The sequence below is a fragment of the Nyctibius grandis genome, chromosome 5, assembly GCF_013368605.1.
Source record: "Nyctibius grandis isolate bNycGra1 chromosome 5, bNycGra1.pri, whole genome shotgun sequence".
NCBI lineage: Eukaryota > Metazoa > Chordata > Aves > Nyctibiiformes > Nyctibiidae > Nyctibius > Nyctibius grandis.
The window spans coordinates 80473739-80498959 of record NC_090662.1 but is presented as its reverse complement, the minus strand read 5'-3'; the positions used below and the strand labels follow the sequence as shown (position 1 = coordinate 80498959).

At 40.6% G+C, this 25221-nt stretch overlaps 1 protein-coding gene across 2 annotated transcripts in view; it reads right to left on the bottom strand.

Annotated features, from left to right (window-relative positions):
- WNT7B (Wnt family member 7B) overlaps window positions 1-25221 on the bottom strand; it is a 99203-nt gene that overhangs the window by 6806 nt on the left and 67176 nt on the right. For both annotated transcript variants that reach the window (XM_068400885.1, XM_068400884.1), the window contains exon 3: window positions 4849-5120. In XM_068400885.1, coding sequence (XP_068256986.1) covers window positions 4849-5120 — 272 coding nt within the window. The remainder of the gene's footprint in view (window positions 1-4848; window positions 5121-25221) is intronic.

Here is a 25221-nt window from a genome sequence, read left to right as displayed (position 1 = left end):
TGTGTGTGCATGTATATACATAATGAATGGTGACCAACAAATCACCTCATTAGCTGTTCTACTGCCAAAGCATGTCAGCAAAAAAACCCTTCCCAGTACCACAGTCCTGTGGCGCCAGGAACTGTGAGAATGGACCATGGCTTAGATGGAAATGTTGTCCCAAGTAATTGAATAATCTCTTCTGAAGAGAGTCTGAATTTTTTTTTTTGTCCCCACACTCTTATTGTTTCAAATGTAAAATAAGATGTTGTCATCTTCCAGGCATTCCAAAAAAACAACCAGAAAAACCCATCGACATTACAAAGGAATAAATATTGGGATGGTACCAGGCTGAGTTTCTGGCAGTCAGTGTGATGGGTGTGTTTCTGGAATGGGAAGAAATAGGCCAGCTTTTTCTCCACATAACCACAGTCATTGTCTATCCTAAGAGCCTAATTGATTGATAAACTGTTAGAAACATTTCTTTTCTTTTCTTTTCTTTTGGTAAAAGCTGTGATCTGCTACCAATTTGTCAGCTTGTTCTTTTAGCTCCCTCCTTAAAAAACAAATAAACAGAAAAACCCATTTTTATAATTGAGTTTCCCCATGAGAGCCAGTCATTGTTTTGAAGCTTTCAACAAAAACTGAAGATTAATGGCATGTGTTCCCAGATGTTACTCTTTCTAAGTTCATTTATCCCAGAATAAAGATACTTGTTTCTAAAAATACATGGTAGAAAGCTGTCTCATAAAACAGCATCAAAGCTTACTTGGTTTTGTTGGTATTTAATTTTTCATTACTCTATCAAAGTTTTGCCCACAGATCTCTCTGTAATTATTCAGATTTGCAACAAGCCATTCTTTCAGTAACATTTGCGTTAGACTCATGCTAGTCTTCCTTTGGGGGCTTGTTTTCATTTACCACACTTGTACTTTCCTTCCTGAATCATAGCGGCCATTTAAAATATGATGGTGAAGTTAGCTGGTTCACTCTTCTACGCAGCAAGGCACTGTTTTGCCTCAAAGCATAAATCTTCCATCAGTAGCATCTCATGTCACCAGGAATCGCTAAGCATTTATTTCTTCTAAATGGCACTGATGGCAAGTTTATTATTTTGTCACTGGTGCTATTCGTTACAAATTTATTAGAAATTTCAGAAATTTGCCGTTAGCTGAAACAATTCTTAGAAATGCAATGCAGAGCAATTAGGGGATGCAATGCGGGGCAATTAGGGGCTTCATTCTTTTCAGAGTCATCAGAAATTCCCTGCAAATCTTAAATATCATCTTTTTTTCAAGGAAGTACTTTATCAGAATGTTGTGCTGAGCACCTTAGCCCCAGACTCAAGTTAAAGAACCCCCAGAACTATTTCCACTCCCCTCATCTGTTTGCAAAGTTTGTGCAATTATTTATAAAGCGTGCTGTTTTTTCCTCAAAGAGAAATTCCTCAGGACTCTATTTTTAACAACAGTGAAATACCAGCAGGCCAGCTTTTGAGAAGATCCCTATGAGAGGAAAACATTATAGTCACTGCTGTAGTTACAAACCCTTCTGACTCCCAGGTGCGTCTGGGACAAGTGCTGGGGGAGATTGAGGATGGGCAAATTACTGCCTCAGAACATGAAAAAGTCCATGCAATGGTATAAGAGAGCATCGAAATAATTGCTCTGGGGGCAAAGCTTCTAGTCGGGGTCCTGGGTAATGATCCTAGCAATGATCTTCTGGGCACCTGGTAGAGGTCTAGTGAGGTCATCAGGGGCCTTCCACTGACTTCAGAGCAAGTTGGAAATAACTGTAAGTGGGGTTGGGAGCTCTTGGCATCCTTTTTTCCTCATGTTTCTGTATTAGGAGTCTCTGGGATTTAAAGAGAAGACTAAAATGAAGATAGCAGATTTATTGGCTAAATATTGTTGTTCTTACCTAACTCAAAAAGACAATTTGGTATGAACTGAGCCAGGAGTGAATAAGAACTGTGAGCCTTACCAAAAAATCTGGGTTGCCTGTGGTCTCCTTCTTACTTTTATTCCTATTCAGAACAAGGGAAAAATATCCTTACTTTGGTCCTTAATAACAGTAGTCATGAACCAGAAACTTGGCTCGAAACCGTTTCCAAATGTTAAGACAAGTCACACGCAGATCAGCAGGATGTACTGACAGAGTCTTACTCTGAGGTATAAGCTTTTCCCCATTGTGTTGTGAGATTTTTGGAAGGGAAAAGAAGGAAGATGGCGGTTCAGTATTGTGCTGCAGCAAGTGTCTGACTCGAGTGTCTATAAGGACCATGTGGAGTACATCAGAATGTCATCCACATATAAGCAAAATCTCCTGGTTTCAGATTTTTTTTTTTTTGCTCATAATCCAATCCAAGTTCACCCAGGATCCCTAAAACTGCCAAATTTCATGTGAATGTAGGTCAGATTTCAAGTTTGCCTGGATTCTTAGAAGGGACTTGTGATTTCACGTTGACATTGCACAAAAGGTCCAACCCAGAAAACAAAGAAAACATATCCTAGTTTCCAGAGTTCTGTTCTAACCTTCGGTTTCTATCAGTCTCAAATTCAGAATGTCTAATTTATACAAATAGCAGATGATCTCAGATGAATCAAAAAATCACTAAGTATTATATACTGTACAGCTTTGCACATTCATTTCATGGGAATGTATGTCATAACACCAACATTATTTCTAAACACGACCCCCAAACTGTCTTTCATATGAATGCATTCCTCGGGATTTGATGGATTGTACTTAAAAACAAAAAGCTGCACCAAATCCTTTCAGTTATCCTTAGCTTTTGAAAGTGATATGGTGCATTAATGATTACAATGTATATATATGGGTTTAAATAACTACTGAAAAATGCCAACAACAAAAAAGTGGGTAAATTCCAAAATACTGTTTATAGAAAAGTGTATTTGGGGAAAAAAAATCCTATGTTTTCAATATTTACAAGCCTTTTTATACCTGTCTCAAAAACACAAAAGTGAGTGTTATCATTTGTTTTTGCAAGAACATTTGCAAAAAATTAAGTTTTTTAGGAATGTTAAAAGAAATGCATTTGCATGAATGCTGCTACCAGAAATATCTGTAAAAACACATACTTCTTTGGTTTGCTTCTGTCCCCCTGCTTATGAAATTCTGATGAAGAGTAAAAATATAATTTGCTTAATAAGAATCAGCAATGTGGTCTAGTGGTTACTGGGCTATATTTAGAACTGGGGGACCTGGAATCAGTGCCTGGCTCAGATACTGAACCGCCTTCTGTCCTTGGGCAAGGGACTTCACTATTCTGTATCTATGCATCCGCTTTTGCTCTTTTGTCCCTCTTTCACATATAGACTGTAACATTTTCAAAACGGGACATGCATCAGCATCTCCGTGGGGGTGGCACAGTGCTCACCACAGAAGGTTGCCAGTTTAAGCAGGGATGACAATGCATCTAGCAGTAATAAATGCTCCTTTGCAAGTTTAACATGTGGCTTCCATCTTCTTTTGCATCCAGACACAACGTGTGATGCCAAGGTGAAATGCCTGGGCTGGGAGAAGTGATCAGACCTGGAGCTGGTCTTCCAAGCTTCTAGTCTTCCAAGAGCACCTCATTTAGCAGTAGGAGGTGCTCTTGCACCCATGATAGCAAGTTTTTGGAAAAAAGATTGTGCCCTTCTTAAGGATGATTTTCTGTCTGGCTCTTCAGTCAGCTGTCTCCTTCACATCTGGAGACCTCAGTATCAAACAACAATCGAGCATCGATTCCGTCTCTACACCTGAGATTACACCCCGTAACTGGTCTCTTTCACCACATTGAATTTATATAGTACTTTCATCCCAATGGATAACTGCCCATACATCACCTTCAATTTCAGTGCACATCCACCTGCAATGGTCAGGAAGTTTTGTTGCATGGACTGGGTGTTAATAAGCATTCTCCAAAATACAGGCGATGAGATAATTGTACTGCTTCTGTTACCACCAGTTCAACCATCTCTGCCCACCTCAGCAGCTAGTGCTTGTTGTAGGACTGAAAGCACACATTGTTTTAGAGAAAATTTCAGTCTAACTTTGGGGGCCAGGCGTGGAGGAGTGGTATATTGGAGTCTCCTAAAAACACTGGAGGGTGGAAGCAGAATTTTTTTACCTGGGTGAAAACTCTTTGAAGGGTATAGTAAAATCTCTCCTGAGGTAGGTGTGTATTATGCAGAAAGATTTATTTTACTTTTTAAAGAGCAAGCTTTGAGAGCTATGAGGATTGTTATTCAATGGACATAAATCATGTAGCTCCATAATATTTATTGTTTCCTTTTCAAGCAACTCAGTCATGGTTGTAGGCATGAAACTGTTTCTTGTTCCAAAGTGACACTTACGCAGACATTTGTAGCCTGCCAGTGCGAAATGGACAATTGTGCATTTGCTATGAAGTGTGTATTTCATTAGAGCTGTGGTCAAAGAAGTATTTTGGTTTTGGATGGAATAAATATCTGCAAGTGCTGTGGGAGTTCAGCAATGCAGACACTCAGTCCTGTCCCATCACAAATCCCAACATCTCTTGCTAGGTTCTTGCAAAGATGAAAAACAAAGGTTTATCGTTATGCCAAACAGCTCCAGCAAAGTCCTCTCTGTCATCAGTGGGACTGGAAAGAAGGCTTAGGAAGCAAAAACATTTAGAGGAGCATCTATAATACCTGGACAGCTCTGAATAAAAAAGAAACAGCAACAAAATATAAACATTAGATGCCACCAGGTAACTTGATGTGGGCGTGGGATAACAGCAGAGAGAGGGTAAGTTCTCAGGGAATGCCTCCTGCCACCAAGCCAGCCTCCCCCCATCCTCCAGCACACATGTTTCCCCATCCCTCATCCTTTCTGTAATACCTTTCTTCCAGCCTCATTGTTGTGCAAGTTCATCAGCCTCCGTGCATTCTTTTTGATTTCTCGGGCATCAACAAACCTTCGGGAGAACTCAATGCCGTATCTGATATCCGCAGAGCAGCCTCCCCACTTCCAGCCCTCTTCCTGGTTGTAGTAGCCCTGTTTCTCTCGGTCACAGCCACAATTGCTGAGGTTGCCCTGGCTGCAGGCGGCCGTAACAGCGTGTGCAACCCCAGCAGCAGTAATGGCATAGGTGAACGCAGCTTCCCTGCTTCCTGTGGAGAGAAGCCAAAAGCTGATGGGTTGGCAAAAAAGCAGCACTTACTAAAGAAAGTACACACATTATCTACAGCAATGGTGTCAGGCAGAAATGTGAGGAGGGCATTACTTCTAGTGGGTAATTCTCATTCTTACAGAATTACATGTGTATTTATAATGCTTGGCTCAACTGGGGCTTATTACCCCAGGTAAGCCCCAGCCATGGTAGCCCCATCTAACCCCCTTCACCAGAGGGCAACTTGACAATAAGTCTGGACAGTGGTGAGGTGAGGCAATAGAATTTGTCTTTACACTGTCCAGTCAGGTTTGCAAGCTGAACCTTATCAATTTCAGATGAATAACAAGCGAGTCACTGGCGGCAATGCTCACTGGAAAACAATAGTTACCTCTAACCATTGGCACTACATGGAAAAAGAGAAGTGTTCAGACAACATAAGAAATACCAGACCCTTTCAGATGTGCAAGAAGGCTAGGACACAAATGGGAAAGATTATTAATCCACCTTTAGAAGTTCTCCAGTAGCACCCATTAGTGATGCTGACTGTAAAGTATTGCAAGAGAGGCCTGTAGAGACAAGAGCTAGGTACATTTTGTTTTCTTTCAAGGTAAAGTAGAGGCTAACCCTTTCCCTTGCTGACTTCTCTTGCATATTAGTTTCACTGTAACAACCCTTTTCCACCCCTACTATAGCTCAAACCTCTGCATTAGCTTGGCTATTGAGAATACAAGGGGCATGGAAGTGCTGTGGCAGCATTACTTCTTCTCCAAAACAAGTGAGATACTGCCATGGAAGCACAGTCTTGTTTAGAAAAAAGTCTTTTTAGAAGAAAGTTCTTTTTTTTTTTCACTATGATGCCACTAGTTGCCAAGTTTCCTCATTCCCAGTTCCATGTGATAGTTGTTGATATTGAGTACATGAAGAGAGGCAAATAAACCCCCTTTCTTTACTGGACACTGGTTGGCTGAGTTGCCTGTGGGATGCACATAAGCAAGGAGATGGAGAGGCAGAACGATTGAAAGGGATGCTACAGCCCATTCCTGCTCTCACATGAGACTGCACTCTGTCACTGACTTAACATAGGGCTGGATCATGGTGTTTCGCTGTTCATATTTATAATGTTTCCCTACAAGTTCCCTTCTCAGCGCTATCATCATTTTCCTCTGTGTGTTTATCTGGTGATAAACAGACAATCTTGTCATACCACAGCCAAAGAATAACTGTAAAGAATTTGCAGAAAGTTGCTGAAATGCTTTAATGACCACACACAGAGCTCTAACGTCGTTAATGGATTTAGGAAGGAAAAAAAAAGAACAAATTTTCCAGAGGAGAAAAAAAAAAACCAAAAATCTTAGAAGCTATTTTTAATTTTTTATTTTAGGACTCACAAATATTGTGACCAGTGCACGGTGTGGGGGGTTTTATGTTTTATATTTCTTATTTTCATAGATAGCTTCCTGAATGGTTACACCGCTGCCGGATATGAGACGGATATGAGAAAGATCCTACAAGAAACAATCATAAACTGTTTTTTGGCACCATTTACTTGTTTCTCCAAAGCAATAAAAAAGAAACTTAAGGTAAGAGAAAAATAAAAGGGTGCTGTGTTCTTCAAGTACCAAGAAGGTTAAACTGACTTGTGCATTATTTGAGTACACCGTGCAATAGAAGGACTGACTTTGCTTTCAGACACGGAAGTGTTTTGTTGAGGTGTACGATGTGTGTAGTCTGGTTCAGTGGTTCCCAAACTGTGGTCTGCAGAGCATTGGTGGTCCAGGAGGCCATGGTAAAGGGTTTGCAGCTAATCCGCAGAGCCATATTAAACACTGTTTTTAATAGTGTTTTCAATTAAAAGTTTGATGATAACGATGCCTGGTGGTCCACAAGAAATTCTGAGGGTTGATAGCAATCCAAAAAAGTTTGGGAACCTCTGTTCTAGTTCCAAGTGTGTTCTCTAAAAACGCATATTGATATTCAGTCCACTCTTCTTCAATCTCCAGCTGAAGTCAAAGCTGAGGTCTGTGTTTTAACAGGTATCCTGTTGACTTGCAGGATTTCTTTCTTCATCTCCTTTCAAAACAATCTATTCTTAATCTATAAATTGAAAGACTGGAAATATGAAATGTAATAGAAACTACATATATAGATACATTTTCCTTCCTCTTCAGGATGAGAGTATATGAGAGTGCAAAATCAGACCCAGGAAAATTTTTTAGTTCAAACACCTTTGAAACACATGTAGAAATGCTTTTAAACAAGCAGAAACATATTCCTGTCAGGGAACATAGCAGCTGTGAGCTACAGTTCAGTAGATTTACTCAGAGACTAACCAGAGAGAGGTTGCTTATGTTTTATGTTTAAGCTCAATGTATTCCACGTGTATCCAGAGTAGAAGGTAAGCCATTTCATCATGGCCACTGTGTCTGTGACCTGTCCATGAGTTTTCACACAGTGCTTCCCTTGATCAGTTTTGTAAAACTAAAGAAGATCCTGTCTTTATCTGCCTTTTGCTCCCCCTCGTTCCCATTATACCCGTGATTACCTTCAGGAACAGAGGAAAATATCTTTCCTTCACCCACTTGAGAGCTATAGCAGTGACGGAATTATCTCAAGTCATGGGATAATATCAAATGGAAACCATATTGACTCTCTGAAGAGATTACTCTTCTGTTTTAATGCAGCTCTAACATAAGAAGGGCTCAGAAATAAGATCTGGCTTGAAAATCAGATTCCTTTTGCAAGTTAAGTTGTCCTGCTAAGAATTAAGGGTTTTTTTGGTTTAGGTTTTTTTAACTAGAGGATGTTCCAAAACTTCCCTTGAACTTCAGTGTAAGCATTACCTCAGCAGTTCTCTAAAGTCCTAGGATCAGCAGAGTCTATCAGAAAATGCTGATGGGGGAGGGAGGGGAACCTCTGTGCTCAAATAATGTGTCTGCTGTACACAAAGCTTTCCATTAGCATGTCATCACTTGGAATCAGTTCTAAGCAAGTCTTTGTTAGGCAGCTAAAAATATTTAAGTAATGATTGCTGTGATACCTGAATGGAGAACAATAATCTCATTTTATGGAATTTTCTAAGATTTCAAAAATATTCTTCTTCTGCAACGGAACGGAGACAAGTCTTTCCAGAAATGTTCATGAAATGGAGAAAGATTATAAATAGCAGAAGATTTGCGATTTGACCCAACTTTGAAGCTAGATTTTTCTTTTTCCAGTGAATATCCTGGTCACCTAGTTATTTGGCACTATATACGCTCACTATGTGTGTCTCAGGAGAAAAATTCTTGTTTGACTTTTTAATGTTTTCTATCATGTAGACCAGAATAGTTCTGTCGAGTTTTTATTTTTAGATAAGACATTTTTTGTGCAACCCTTGGATTCATCCGTTTCCCTCTTAGAAATGCCTGCTTTGGTGTCAGAGATGACAGTTCTGATTTAATTCCCAAAACAGGATGAATGTTTTCATGAGTAAGGTGAATGTTATTCTGTCTGATCTAATAACTGTCTGATTTGATAACTACCTGATTTAATAACTCCAGAGATCACCACCAGTACTAATTGAAATGAAGCCTTTAGTCTTTGGTGAAGGTGCTGAAGGTCACTTCTTGCAATCTGCCAGGCCATGAGAGAAGTTGTGCCTGTGATCTGCTGGTCTGAGTTGCTGTCATTTGCTTGAGTTCATTTGCATTGTAACTGAGGGCTGTATTTCAAAAGTGCTCTATACCCAATAATGCTGGCAGTTGCTGCTCAAACAGACAGATGTTGGATCATTGCTTCTTAAAATGAGTGATTTCTGGCAGATAGGGTGAGAGGAGCCTATTTATCCGTTGTTGGAGTCATGGAGCAGCCTATGCTTTACCTCTAATTTAGTTGTCATCTGTAACTAAGTTTTAGACTGCTAACTGAGCACTAAACTTAGCATGGTCTGATGTGGAAATTATTACACATTCCATAATTGCTATAGTTTACTACACTCTAACATGCATATATTCAGCGGCGTGTTTTCAGCACGTAACCACAATCAGCTGAGAATCATATATGCTAAATACATATTTTGGTCATTCGACTGTGAGTGCAGGGTTAAAATATAGCTGTTTCATAATTATTAGCAAGGCATCTATTTTTCTGAGTAACTAGATGAGAATATTGCTATTCCATGCATCATTCTGAAATGTCTTATGTCAGCAGCTAGATGAATAAGACTGCCACTGAATGTCAGCTATTACAACTGTAATTTAACTTGAAATATTAAACTGTAGAATATACACTATTTAGCCAGTAATTTGCTAAATCTTGTTTCAACGATGATAGAAAAAAATACTACATGCTGCTGTTAAACAAAACAAATTCTTCATATGCTTACACGAGACACCAGATTGATTATATGACACAACACAATATAGGTCAGTGGTAAGAAGAAATGAACCACTGCAGAAGTTTGATTTTTTTGCCAAACCTATCCTTTTCAACAAGTCATCTTTTGCGAGTGAAAGCTGAGGACACATTGAGTTATTTTCTTATGGGCAAAAGACAATAGATACATCTAGATGAGTAAACTAAAAGTCAGACAACAGCACCCTAAGTAGGGTGTTTTACAGACAAGTTTAGTTCCTTTCTAATTTTGTATTTTATTCAACATCCTCATTAGCAATTCCCAAGGAAAATAGTACAGGCTCTTCTCTTTGGGTTGGATCCAAGAGCTATACAAGTCACCGAGAGTTTTCTCACTGTCTGGATCAGATCCTTTCTCTATTTGCATTTTCAGTTTAATTAATTTGGGGCTGCTTGGTTTATAATCTAAAAGTAAGGATTGGTTTAATTTCTCTATCCCTCTAATTTACTATACCCAGTGCTGCATGTCAGAACTATAGACCACGGAAATCACTTTGTACAATCAGAAAAAACACCATAGAAAAGCAGGGCTGGCAGGAACCTCAGGAAGGTCTCTAGTCCATCCCTCAACCCTAACGTAGGCTAATAACACAGGTGTCCTTCACAACAGCTTTTTATTTATCCTGTTCTTAAAGATCTTCAGTGGTGGGGATTCCACAGCCTATTCCAGTGCCTCAGGACCCCTGTTGGTACATGTTTTACTAATATTAAGCTGAAACTGTCTTTCTGAACGCCAAGCCACTGCTTCTTCCTCTACAGATGCTAAGAATCTATTACTCCCTTCTTCTAGCAGCAGCCTTTAAATATTTAAAGACTTCCACCCCTTTCTAGATGTGTTCTGTCATCAGTCCTTGAAGAGCAGTTTCAGGAGCTCTCATCATTCCCCCTGCTCTCCCAACTGGCTGGCCTGTGCCTTGCAGTGCAGTGCCAAAGATGCGACAGGGTGCTTCAGCGGGCGCCTTGCCTGCTTGGGGCTAGAGCAGAAGGAGCACTTCATGTGTCTCAGAGGCTACACTCCTGTTTACTCGTGCCAGCATGGTGTTTTCACAGCAGCAGGACATTTTTGACTCTTAGTTTGCAGTCATCTTCTGTGCAGCTGTTATCACACCAGATGTTTCCTATCTTGCATTTGTGCAGCTGATTATTCCCACGTATTTGTCTTTCTGATTTGCCTCCTCTTTCTTTTTTTTTCTTTTTTTTCTTTCCCAGACCATTTCTCCATGGTCATTTTCAATTTTGACCCAAACTTCCTCCAACTTCCTTGCAGTCCTTCCCAGCCTGACATCATTTGTAAATTCAATGTGCACAGCTTATTCCCTTGGTCAAGTCAAGAGTGTGATACTGCCTGGTACCATATCCAGCACAGATCACAAAGGAAACCCAGTAAGTACTTCCATTTTGATAACTACCCTCCAAGTATGATTTCCAGATAGTATGTACTCATTTGTTTAGCTTTTCTTTAGTTTTCTTATGAGAAAGTCATATAAAGCAGTGTCAAAAGCTTCATTTAAGTCCAAGATATATGGTATAAACTGCTGCTTCTCTGCCTCTGAGGCCCTGGGTGGCAAAAGGAGGAAATTAGATTGGTTTAACATGATTTGTTCTTGACAGATCCTTGTTGACTCTTACTCATCTCCTTGTTCTCAGTTATGAGCTTACAAATGGGTTTTTGTTCCCATATTTTTTCGTTTACTGAATTTAAGCTGATTGGTCCTATAATTCCTTTCTTTTTTTTTTTCTTTTAGGCAAAGACAATACATTTGCCTTTTCAATTCTTCTTAATTAGAGTTCTCCACAAGTTTTCAGCACTAATGCCTGTCAGGACTAACAGCTCTAAAATGGCTTCACTAAATATTCTGAGATGAGGGACAGCTAACTGGAAAGCATTCAGCCTGGACAAATACTTCCCTCTGTCTAATGTGGAGAAGATATATCCCTGTTGATTAGATTAGTTCTATAAACATCTGCTCACCATTGACCTTTTTAGTGAAGGCTGATGAAAAAAGTGCTTGGCCTTCTTAACTTTATCCTTGGTTTACACTCTCCTCGGGGGTCCGCTCCACTGAGTAGTGGACCAGCTTTTTTTCTTCATCTTCCACTCACTGACAAAGTACTGACTGAATGATTACTGTGTAGCCTGTTGTCAAAAAAACAGATATAATTATCTGTTGTAGTGAGGTTCCTCTTGTAACACCTGTGCTCAGAAGTGCTCCTGGATGATGAACCTGGTGCAGATTGAATATCTGTTACTCTAGCAGGACTTTCTGGTCAAATCTGATTGAGTCTTCTGATGGTTATGTTAGGTAATGTTCTCTTTAGAGTATTTATTCGTTTCCCATTTCTTCCCTAAAATATTTTTTTCTTCTACAGTCTAATTAAAATAGTCTTGTTTAGTTTTGCTTCATCCAGATAGAGTAGAGCAGGAGTTGCACATGATTTCAGCGCCTTCTTCCTAGACTGCTCATTATGTCTGTTTCTGACTACACTTGGATGGGACAGAGAACATTGCACATTTCAAAGATGAGAATGTGTAGTGCTATGACATAATGGTTTACTTACAGATTCTTCTCTTATTCAGCATTTTTAATCTCTAGACTCCTGCTAAGTTTTTGTGGTTGGAGGTGCCAGTATTTTGGCCATCAGTCTAGAATCACTCTGTCAACTGGATTGTTTTCTGTTGCTCATGTGGGTTTGTCAAATTTTCTTTTATAATGGGCTGTACATGAGCCAGATCTATTTCACACTTGCCTCTTTGCAGCTCCTTGCTGTCACTATTTATATACTTTTGGAAGCATGTCTATTAAAAAGAGCTATTTACTATGCCTCTGCTGTTCACATTTTTTTCAAACATTTTTCCAGTTTCATGGTTATTTTCTAAAGGCTTGGTGGTACTTTCCACAGTGGTTTCTGTAATGAGGCTTCCAGCAATTTATAGGGGTTTTTTACTTAATTTAACCCCTAAACATATTCAATTAACTCCTGGCAACCATAAACAATGGTCAGCATTTCTGTTCCAAAGTGAGCATAATTCTGTTGTGTTTTTGACTGTCTTTTGGCAGCGTGTCCCTTCGTGGAGTTTTCTGGGACAGCTCCTGTGAGATTAGTAGGTTAGCTGTGATCTTTGAAAGGATATTTAGAAGTGCTTAGAGAAATATGAAATTTTGGGGCTCTCCCCTGTAAAACTGTATTTGTTGTAGCCAATATTTCTCACTAACTTAACCCTAACAAACAATCTGTGTCTCATTCTTTCAGAAAATGGGGAAATTAAGTTTTGATCCAAAAGCACCACTGCTTGTTTTTGTCAAGGTTTAATCAGAACATGGTGCTAAGCACTCATTTAAAGAACACACAAGAGCATGGCTTGAGAAATACACAGTGCACAAAGCATGAGGGGATAGTTCCCAGATACACTGTACCATTGAGAAAAGCCTGTGCAGTGTCACAGCCGGCTGTGTTTTCACAATGCTACTGCTAATACTGTCAAAGTAGTATGTGGGAAGCAATAGCTGGAGCAAAGAGATCGTCTCCTGCCTGTGTTCTTCTCTGGACCTACTGACATCCCATTGTGGGACTTAATGATTCCCTGCTGAATGTTTGGTGCTTTTTCTTTTCAGTGATGGAAAGTGGTTTGATATATCGTAATATGTGAAAGCCCAGCTGGAGACATCTTGCAGCGTACTGTGGTTTTAAAAAGTTCTTTGCACCCCTTGTCGGAAAGCATGGACTCTGAAGGCATTTCAGAGAAACTGGGTCCTAAAGTATGCTAACGTCCTTAAATTAAATGGGGCTATGAGGAACCAGATGTTGTTATAATAATTCAGCACCTCAGTCTATTCATTATAACAGTTCTTATGTGTAGGATTTGCCAGTGCATTATGCTCTCTTTTTTTAAGGGCATTTCACAGGAAGAAATAAAAACAACATGTAAGAAAAAAAGGCAGGGAATCTATAGCTATGTGGGCACATATTTTTCTTTTTTTTTTTAGGTTTGCTTTTGATAGTGTCCTTGCACTACAGTACAGCCTGTTAAAGGTTTCTTAGATGCCTGTGTGGTGCTTAACAAGGGAAATGTTGTCCACTCTGATTTAAGAAATAGAAAATATGTTTGCCACATCATAAAAATAAAAAAAAAGTAGAAAACGAACCTCCACTCCAACCTGTTAGGGAAATGGATGACAGTACTACCACATTTTTAAAGTAAATTTGTTTTCAAGTCAACATCATGCTCAACTTAGTAGTCTACAACAGCAGCGTAGGTTGCTACCAAACCATTTTAGTCACTGAGATTTTCATGTGTGTGGCTTGTATAGGCTTGAGCCTTTAGTGAGTGAATCAGTTCAGAACAGATATTCTCCATGGCTATCAATAGAGGATCCTTCCAACCAAAATTATTCTATGATTCTGTGATTATATTTGACTTTGCTATGGACTCAATTTCACAAATACTCTGTCACCCCTACTACCATGTTCATGAATAGTAAGAAGTCATTGCCTTGCAGAATCAGATCTTCTCAGTAGACTCTCTGCTGGGTCAGTATTTTAATTAACTGATTTCAGTCATTTTATTGGCCTGATACAACTATGCTGTGTTGAAGAACATCTCTTCAAAAATAAATCTGCACTGCCATTTGCATGAAGTCATCTTTTCCTGTATTACCTTATGTCACTTCTAACCTAGAAAACAAATCCCTGAGGGCAGTGGTCATGTCTGTATTCTTTTGTAAATCACTGTGCACACCTGTGCTTTGCTGTAGAAACATGTTAAATAATAACACCTTTTAAAAGGTTCACTGAATTATGAGTAGTTGTAAGCACTAAGCTCCTATACCTGGGCATACCAGAATGTCTGAGGGTGGGTGTCTGTGAGTGCAAATGTCTGTCTATGTTGTAGATGAAATTTCAGCTCTTGCTTCAGAATTTCTTGAGGTGATTTAGTTAAATCGTGAATGTTGCCTCAATATATTGTGCAGAGCCTATTAATGGGCCAGTACCACTTTGCCATAATTATTGAGTTACAGATATACTAAGTGATACCCAGCTGAAATTTGTGTTAAGACACAAATCTGTTTATGCAAGAGGTAGTCCTTGCCTTAAGAAGCTGTGTCTTTCAGCTGGAGAGGGCAACAGAGATACTATTACCTATCTTTAACAGGGGCACAAGGAGGTTAAGGCATTTATCCATACAACAGAAGGACCTGCAAGAAGACCTGTCCTCTTGTTGGATTCTCTTTGTGGGGAGGCCACAGAGGAATTTAGCTGCAGACTTCTCAACCTACAACTGAAACACAAATTTAACCCTGTTTTCAGGGAGGATGTCCATGCAGCTGCATGCTGGGACAGGAGAGCTCCAAGAAACAAGCAGCAGCTCCTGGGGCTGGGACTTCTCTGCTCTACTCTTCCACATACTGTTCTAGCATGGGATTGAACTGGTCATCTACTGCCAGAGCCATAAACGGATTTAGACACAGCAATGCTCAGCATCACCATGCCTGCCAGAGAAGTACACAGCACTTAGAGTCCACTCCTAACATTCTGCATTCACATCTCACATGCCATACCTGCATAACATTAGATTCACATCCTTCCTTTACTTTTAATTAAAAAAAAAAAAACTAATTTGTCTTGCCAGAAGTTTTGCTGAGGTTGCATTTGCTTCTGTTTCAGAGAGATGCTAAATGTTTTCATGTCCCCATTTGGAGTTGATGACATTTCTTGACTATTAGTAAGACATATGCAACTTTAAGCAGGATCTTAAAAGCTGGCTTCTTCCATTTGTCAGCATAGTCTTTTTTCTTGTACTCTTTCTTATGTTAGCCAACACAATTGTTTGATATACATATGCATTAATCCAGAAACACCCTTTTGGAAACACATACAAACCAAGAGCAGTAGCAAGCAAGCCTAGCCCAAGACATTTTGCAGGTATAAGTTACTGTTTTAGGCTAGAACTTAAGGGAAAAAAGAGAGCCTATTTTCTCTGGAAGAAAGGTCAGGTAACTCGGGATCTCTATAGGGACGTGGCCAGGTCGTGTAGGGAGAAGATTAGAAGGGCCAAAGCTCAATTAGAGCTTGATTTGGCTGCTACAGTCAAAGATAACAAAAAAAGCTTTTACAAATACATCAACAGCAAAAGGAGGGTCAAAGAGAGCCTCCACCACTTGCTGAATGAGGAGGGTAGTGTAGTGTCAGGGGATGAGGAAAAGGCAGAGGTGCTCAATGCCTTCTTTGCCTTGGTCTTTAATGTCAAGACCGGTTGTCCTCAGGAGACTCGGCCCCCAGAGCCTGAAGTTAGGGACGGGGGGCTGTGTGAACCTCCCGTAATCCAGGAGGAGACGGTTAGTGACCTGCTGTGCCAGTTGGACACCCACAAGGCTATGGGCCCGGATGGGATTCACCCCAGAGTAATGAAGGAACTGGCAAATGAACTTGCCAAACCACTCTCTATTATCTACCGGCAGTCCTGGTTAACTGGAGAAGTTCCATCTGACTGGAAATTAGCAAATGTAACACCTATCTACAAGAAGGGCTGGAAGGATGATCCAGGGAACTATAGGCCTGTCAGCCTGACCTCGGTGCCAGGCAAGGTGATGGAACAGATCATCCTGAGTGCCATTACACGGCACATGCAGGACAGTCGGGGCATCGGGGCCAGCCAACATGGATTCATGAAAGTCAGGTCCTGCTTGACCAACCTGGTCTCCTTCTATGACAAAGTGACCCACTTAGTAGATGAGGGCAGGGCTGTGGATGTAGTCTATCTAGACTTCAGTAAGGCATTCAACACTGTCTCCCACAGCATCCTCCTGGACAAACTGTCTGCCCGGGGCTTGGATGGGTGGACTCTTAAATGGGTTAAAAACTGGCTGGATGGCCGAGCCCAGAGAGTGGTGGTGAATGGGGCAAAGTCCAACTGGCGGCCAGTCACTAGCGGTGTTCCCCAGGGCTCAGTTCTGGGGCCGGTGCTGTTCAATATCTTTATAGATGATCTAGGCATAGGGATTGAGTGCACCCTCAGTAAATTTGCAGATGACACCAAGCTGGGTGGGAGTGTCGATCTGCTGGAGGGTAGGAAGGCCCTACAGAGGGATCTGGACAGGTTAGATAGATGGGCCGAGACCAACGGCATGAGGTTCAACAAGAACAAGTGCCGGGTCTTACACTTCGGCCACAACAACCCCATGCAGCTCTACAGGCTGGGGGAAGAGTGGTTAGAAAGCGGCCCGGTGGAAAGAGACCTGGGGGTGCTGATCGACAGCCGGCTAAACATGAGCCAGCACTGTGCCCAGGTGGCCAAGAAGGCCAATGGCATCCTGGCCTCTATTAGGAATAGTGTAGCCAGCGGGTCTAGGGAAGTGATCGTCCCTCTGTACTCGGCACTGGTGAGGCCACACCTTGAGTACTGTGTCCAGTTCTGGGCCCCGCACTTCAAGAAAGATGTTGAGGTGTTGGAGCGAGTCCAGAGGAGGGCAACCAAGCTGGTGAAGGGTCTGGAGGGTCTGACCTACGAGGAACGGCTGAGGGAGCTGGGGTTGTTTAGCCTGGAGAAGAGGAGGCTCAGAGGTGACCTTATTGCAGTCTACAACTACCTGAAGGGAGGTTGTAGTGAAGTGGGAGTTGGCCTCTTCTCCCGGGCAACTAGCGATAGGACAAGAGGACACAGCCTCAAGCTTCGCCAGGGGAGGTTCAGGTTGGACATTAGGAAGAATTTCTTTTCAGAAAGGGTTATTAGACATTGGAATGGGCTGCCCAGGGAGGTGGTGGAGTCACCATCTCTGGATGTGTTTAAGAAAAGACTGGACATAGCACTTAGTGCCATGGTCTAGTTGACAGGGTGGTGTCAGGGCAACGGTTGGACTCGATGATCCCTGAGGTCTCTTCTAACCTGGTTGATTCTGTGATTCTGTTTTCAGATTAGATGCCAATGTTTATAATATACAAAATTAATTACATCTATAGAGCAAGAGTAGGCACCTAAAGCTAAATCTGCAAAGGGCTGTTGGCTCTAAAGCCTGTGTTTTAGATGTCCTTCCACCTGGTATTTTCCATGTGGCCAGGATAGGAATCCAGCCTTACCAAGCACTGAGAGAGTTAGACACCAAAAAAGCAAGACTTCCAGAAGCTATCAGACTGCATGGGAAAGCCCCAAATCTGGGAGCAGAAAATGCAAAGAAAGGGAGAAAGTCTACACTGATCCCATCAGAGAGTTAAGCTAGATTTCCCTGCACAGTGAGCCTTTCCAACTATGCTGGCAGCAGTCATCGAAGTGTAATTGCGGAGGGTGTATGGTGGTTTTAGAAAAGGAGATCCCACCCTTAAAATATTCCACGATCAGTCCATTATGCTGTTTTATATTCTGACTGGGGAAAAAAAGATTTCATTACATTAAAAGCCAGAAGATGACTTTGTTGGTTTCACTGATTAGGCTAAAGATATTCTACTGAACATAACATAACTTCTTCTAGTGTATTTTTCTAGTTTTTTTCAGAGTATCATTTAACTTGATTCTATTAAGTACAGAATTAGGATGATTTTATATTTTAAAAAGTACTAATTCTACTCAGTCATTACATTTGTAAAATAAGGTTTATGAAGAGCAGCAGTATCTTTTATTAAACTGAATTGCATACACTAGGCATCTAGTTGGTCTAGACAGGATCTAATAAATAAATATTTATTTAATTTATTTGTCAGTTTTCCAATATAAATCCAGAGAAATATCATAACATCATAACCATCCATCACATTGTAGCTTTCACTGCAATAGCAATACAAGAGTATTATGTCAAATAACTGAAATAATGACATCTAGAAATACCTTGATCTACACACCCTTTTGTGGCAATAGCAATGAATATGGAGGAAGTACTGCCCAGACTCAGAAACAGTGACAGCCAGGCTGGGTGCTCTGGAAAGCATTTCATGGAGAAACAGCTCCTGTGTGCCTGGGATAGCACTTTCCAGGCACAGAAATTGTTATGCTTTCACCTTGTCCAGTGACTCTGCTCTTCAAGGTGGCCTCAGGATATTTTTCAAAACTGTATAGATATAGACAAAAGACTATTTCCTATGTTTGACAGAAAATGAAAAATAATTTGTTTCAAATAGTGTGCCAGAATGTTGCCTTTTTCTGTAAAATTTTGCACAGGGACGTAGCAGAGAGGTTTTGCTGGGAATTGCTGTTGGATTGTCTCCTGGAGGGTAATTCTGGATATTGTTCATTAAGGTAGTCCTACAAATCTGTTGGTCACGTAAATTCCTAGCATGGTTTCTGATGCCTGGCAGGACATCTTAGAGGACCAACTCAATATGTCAAATTTCACAAGCAAATCTGTAACGTGAGCACTATTACTGGTGACTCACCACTCATCCTTTAGGTGTGAGGGCTTTAACGTGTTTCTCTGGTGCATTCTTGGCAAGGTAGGGTTTGACAGGTGAGATGCAGTGAGTCTTGATGTGGCTTTTTATGATGTTACCACTCCCTTGATGTCTCCCATGGTAGCAGAAGGACTGTGCATCATTGGCTTTAGCTTATAGTCCAGCCCAAACCAGCCCTTCCTTGGCAGTTGCAGCAGAGAGGCTGGGTTTGCAAATGGTCAGTATGAGCCTGTGTTCTGCTCTGCGAATTTCGCTGCAGAGATCGCATCTTCCAGGCATAGGGCAAACAGCTGGGCAGTAACCCCATAAGTCACTGGTGTCCCCTGTCAGAGCTCAGATTTTGTGGAAAGCAAATGAGAAAGTTCTGGTGAAAGGGCTGGGTTGAAATTTGCTTTCTAATTTGCTTAAATATTTTCCAAATGCTCTTACACTGCTTGTGTGGCTGCATTCACATTTCTGATACGTTTGACTTGCCTGACAATCTATCTGGGAGGAGAGCTGAGTTCAAGTATTGATGTCTGCCCTTCTTGGTGTTTAAAGGGTCTTTGCCTGGTAGTCAAGTTTGTAACCCCAGTGAACAAGAGACAGCACAAATCACACATATGAAAGAGATTTAAAAGAGTAAAGAGCTCAGAGGGTTTTGGATAAATGCACAAAGTTTAGATTCTGGTCCAAACCTCTCTGGTTTGCAAAATGAGTCTGGAAGCATCACAAGAGTAAAGTCTTTTTTTTCAGCTCTGGAGTTTCTGGTCCTGACAGTGGGAGTTGGGAAGTGATAAGATTCTCATAAAGAGGGAAGAATTACATGAATCTTCCCAGGACTTATGAAAGGTACTGAATCAGCGTTTAATCTGAACCTGTCCAGCTAACCCTACCAGTCAGATAGGCTTACCTTATCTAGTAGACGAGGGTTGTTATTTATTATTTGTGTTGCACTAAGCTTGTGTTTTGCCAGGTAGTGAGCAAGCTCACCCTAAGATTCTGATCCACACCTGCAAGACTTTGACAAATGGGTGGATTCTGGCCCTGTGAGTTCAGCTGAAAAAACTAAATGTTATGAGGATAAAAAGATCAAATTTCTAGCCCACAAAGGGCATACATTGTTTTTAAGTGCAATACCCCAGAACTGAAGGATGAGTTTTAAACAAAGATCAGATGCAAAACCCATAGATTTTTAAGGTACTCCAGCTTCAGACCAGGATCCAGGATTTGTGACCAGGAAATCAGAGACAATTCCATTTCTGCAGTATAAATACAAGAGTATTTAAATAGATAGATTGATATTAACACCAGTCTTCAAGACATTGCTTGCATAAAAGTATGTTTAGAAAACGCTAGCAAGTGTCTCCACTGCAAACCCACCATTAAAATGAGATGTTGGTCTCATTAAATAATCTTTTCAGCCCCCCACTTTGTAGCAGCCCGCTTCCAGATCTGAACTTTGAAGCTGACCCCTGTCTTTGTGATGGGCCAAACCAAAAGCCAGATCTGAGCACCACTGAACTCTGGGAAAGTTCAAATCTATCGTTTGTGGTTCAGGTTGAGCTCTAATTAAAACAGACCAGTTAGAAAGGCAAATGTCTTAAAACCAAAACAAAACAAATGTTTCACGTGAAAAGTCTTGGATTAGGCTATATGGTGCCAAGTAGTGTTTTTGTCTATCACATGATGTAATGTTCCTCTGGCTAACACAAACTGACAGCACGTGCTGCTATATGAGATATTCCATGCAGACACTTTGAATTTAACTTTGAGCAGGACACAATATTCACAGAAATACTGTGTAAAACCCATCAGCAATCTTACTGCTTCTCAGATTTGAGGGTAGTCTGCTGCCTTTCAAAATTTCCATGCCCATCCCTAGTAGCACAGTAGTCTGGGGTCTTTTAAAAATTAGTGTCTTGCCTTCTTTGAGCGAAGCTTATGCCTCATTATGTCAGCAGTATGTGGAATATTGCCACTAATCCCTGAAAACAAACAAGAAAGTGGCACTGCAGAAATTTCGGTTGTGTAAGAGGGCAGGGAAATCCCAGCTAACTCTCCTGCTAAGAGCTTCTGTTTATACTGTAGTTAATACTACAGTGTCTGTAATAAAGCAACATGGTTGATCAATGGACAAGGGAAAAGCAAACAAAAAGGAAGGGAACTTGATTTCAGCATTACTGAACTGCTGAAGTAAAAGAAAATAGGAGAGAGCAAGGAGAAAAAGAAAGGGAAGGAGGGAGAACATGTTCAAGCCCCGTCACTGGTGTCAGGATGTCACTGTGCACCAGTAGCTAGTAAAAGAGGGCCTTGGACAGGAAGATTTACTCGAAGAATCACAGCACACACACAGTGAGCATAAAGAAAGTAACCAGCAGTTACTCATCCTGTGGGCTTTATTCTCTCTCTTTAATGTTATGTGTAAGTACTGAACATGTATGTATTTTCTCTTTGTGAAATTTGAGCTTAGGCTCTTTGTGGACAACTGCCCAAAGTTTTCAAACTTCCTTCTTATGTAAACTAAGCTAATAATCTTACCAGGCCTATTCTACTGAGATTTTTCAGGATGGTCTTTTTTCAGGCCTGGACTCGCTTTCTAGAAGAACAAATCCCTCCACAACATTTCTGTCCTTTGGATAAGAAGACCTTAACGGCAACCATTTTTGTTTGAGGATCCCAGAGTACTTCACAAATGTTTAAGTGGAGGTTAGTCCACATTAATTAAACCTTTCAATTCCCCACTGAAATTAGTCATCTTTAGCCTCCAGACAGCGAGGTATGAAGTGACTTGCCCAAGGTCACAAGAAAAGTATATGGCACAGCAGGGAACAGAATTCAAGTCCATTATCTCCTGGTCCATGCTTTAACCATAAAATGATAGTTCTCACATTGAACTAGGAGCCACAGGGTATGTGAAAAATTATAGGAAGGGAACTGTGTTGAGCTTCTTGAGGTGACGCCTTCCTCTCAGCTTGAACAAGGAGAATGGAAATTATTTTATCCATTCAGAATTAGTACTTCTTGGGTTAAAGAATATTCAAATGTTTTCACTCTTTGCTCAGAGGAAATTTTCCGTTCAGACATTTCTTTACTGGTCAAGTTGTAATTAAAAGAACAGCCTTTCTGATTAATCATTCTGTAGCAATATATTAAATTCTATTGGTGGCATCCTTTAAAACACACCAAAACAATAGAAAGCCGTAAGACACATCTATCCAAAGGAATGAGAGACTCACAATATTTTCTTCTGCATCAATTTTGTGATGTTCATGAAAGAAGCTTGCCAGGAACCTACATATTACTTTAGAATTTTCTTTAAAGCAAAAGGTAGAGTAGAATGGGAAAAGAGACCTACTCATGTCCTACACATGATAATGTATTGATTTACAGCAAATCTAGTTGAAAGAATCACATGATCCTGTGACATTTTGAGAAGTATGGCAGAAAATACATGTTTATCAGCTTGTACTAATCTTTCTCTGAGTGTGGAGTATCACAAGTACTTTGGAATGAGAAGCAGTTAGAGAATAAAACCCACTTCACTGTTTAGGAAAGTTCACCACCTTTGCTATTCAATTAATAAAATATATGTGTTTTGCCTGGGACACTGGCATTGGCAGCTTTCCAAATAGTGGTCTTACACATCAAGACTATCCTTCAGAAATGCCCTGACCTCAGCCTTTTCCCTGCTACCTGCCATTAATAGCCAGAACTAGCCCAACTTAATGAAACAGCAACGCACAGATGCTCTGTGCTGACCACTTCTGATTTTGGAGCCGGCTCATTGCCATTCGCCGTTACCAATTTTTCCTGCTTCCAACCCATCTCTTTTTCTTTCCTTCTCCCTTTACATGCATTCATAGATCTGCTACGCTCTTTCCCACTTCCTCATGTCCCTAGCCAGGCGGTTGACAGGCTTCCATCGCAGAGATTGAAAACATACTCCATATTAAATGTAACAGAATAGTATGACCGGCAGATCCATGTTTCAAACACATTCAATTTATATCACAGTTGAGAATAAACAGCAGGGGAAGCAACTTGATGGGTTGCTGGAGGCTGTGGGTATCCTTTCTTGTGGAACATGCCGCTGTCACTTGCTAAATAGGTGCACCATCTGGTGGCAATTTTGGACTCCCACTTGTTCTTAAATTTCCAAATAGCAGTGGTGGGGATATGCCTGTGGTTGCAGCATATGGTTTTTTTGCCAGTATCTGTCTGAACATCATCAGCTAAGACAACTTTTGCAGGTACTACTGGTGAACGAGTACCAAGAATAGCTAGGACTTTAAATGAAGATCAAGTTTCCATGTCTGCTACATGGAGCAAGCAGATATGACTTTATGAGAAGATTACATGCTCCCCTGAGAAATATACATGGAGAGGAGGAACAATTTCGTAGACAAACCAAAATTAGATATTAGCAAGCTTGATACCTAATATGGGATTCTAAGCTCCCAGGATAGTCAACAGGGGCCTCCAGACAGTCATGCAGTCAAATTAAGGTCCAAACCGCCCTCTGGAAGTGCTTCTCTCTCTTCTTTGACCATACAAGGAATACAGGCTGACTAGGTTCCTATCTTAGACATCTCATGCAGATGCCTGGAGCTATATGCTATGAAACTGGGCCAAAGCAAAGAAGTGAGAAAGGGGGTTCCCATTTTTATGCCTCTGTTGTCTGAAGCCCTTTAGTTCAGCAACAGAGGCAGAAACCACTGCTACCTCTTGTGCTATTCACCTTGGAAACCACAAGGTTGCATCAACCCTGTGAGACAGGACATTGTGTGGAGACCTATTCTGAGCAGGATGGGTGGAGACTGAGTCAGACAGAAAACAAGTTTCCACATTGTCATGAGGAAATGAGTGAACAGGTATAAATTAAATCATGATCCATGAGTAAACTTTGTTCATTTTAGCAACTTGAACAGAGATTCCAGTCTACAGCAATTCAGTCCATGTCTGTTGAGCTTCTATCTAGTGATATAAATGTCTTCTCCCAGTGCACCAGTGAGCTTTCTGGGGTAAGAGCAGCCTACTTAAAGACTCCTCAGCCATCCAAGCCCACATTTTACACCGACACTCTTTAAGTCTTAGGAATCATCTTTCTTTCACAGTCCCAGAAATCGGAGGTTGAACCTCTGCAGTGGAGACAGCATTATAGATGCAGCAGATTACACTTGTAGCTAAAAGTTGTCTCCTAGATCCACTTAAATCCTAAGGCCAAATCTGATCAAAACTGGATAGGTGCGACAGTTTTTATTAGCTGAAGGACACATTGTCAGCTCGATCTTGCATGCTGGTTTTCAGTATGACTTCTGTACTTTGCGAAACACTTGGGCATGCATTTAATGTAAAACACTTTCAAACACTCTTTTACTTTAAAAGGACTTAAAATGGAGGGTTTAAAGTTAGGCACATATTGGGTAAACAGAGCACAACTGAAGTTGTTGGCGAGTCTGAATCCTGAGAGAACAGCTACCTTCGCACTACCATGCTAGATTCATTTATTCGAGCCTTCAAATAATAGATGATATAGTCCTCTTTCTTGCTTGCTTTATTTCTTTCATTTTAATTTTACTCTTATATCAGTAACAATAATATTATGCTTCACAATTATGGATGTACAATATGTCAGTAAGAAATAAAACTACAGTCATGGGTAATTTAATCCAATGCTAAAAAGTGATGCACAATACCCAGGAAGGAAATCCTGTGAATTAGAAAAGAAGATATTTGTCAAACATAGTATTTTGGAAAATGCCAACCAATTCATTAGAAAAAGAAATTGCTCATGACTAGAGGCAAGACAGCAAACTGCAGGGATCGTCTATCTAAGCCCGAATGCTAAAACATTTGTTTGCAAACCAAAATGTAGAGATCAACAAATGCTGTGTTTTTTGTAATGTCTGTAAATGCCTCTCTGTGTATGTCAAGCTTTTCAATTTAAAAACAGATGGTTTACCAAACAGAACACATCCCAAAGAACAGAGGAGGAAAGGGAGGGATGCTGCTACACATGTAACTCTGAAGTCTAATGTTATGTTTAGCCTGTCCTGCTTGATGTAGAGGTTGAACTAGATGACCAAACCTATCATCTGTAATTCTAGGGAAGAGATTTTGACAACATAGTTAACCGCAGCAGTAAAACTCAACGAATTTTCAAAGTCATTAGAACCCCGAGTTATTGCAGGATCGTATACCGGCAGGTTAGCTGCCATCCCGCGATACCTGTCATCTTACGTAAAAAACTTTCCTTGCAGTGGTAAGATTTGGCAGCACCTACCTGTTTGCAAAGTTGCTCTGTACTTAAAAAATCAAATGTTGTATAGTTGATTTCCATTTAACTAATT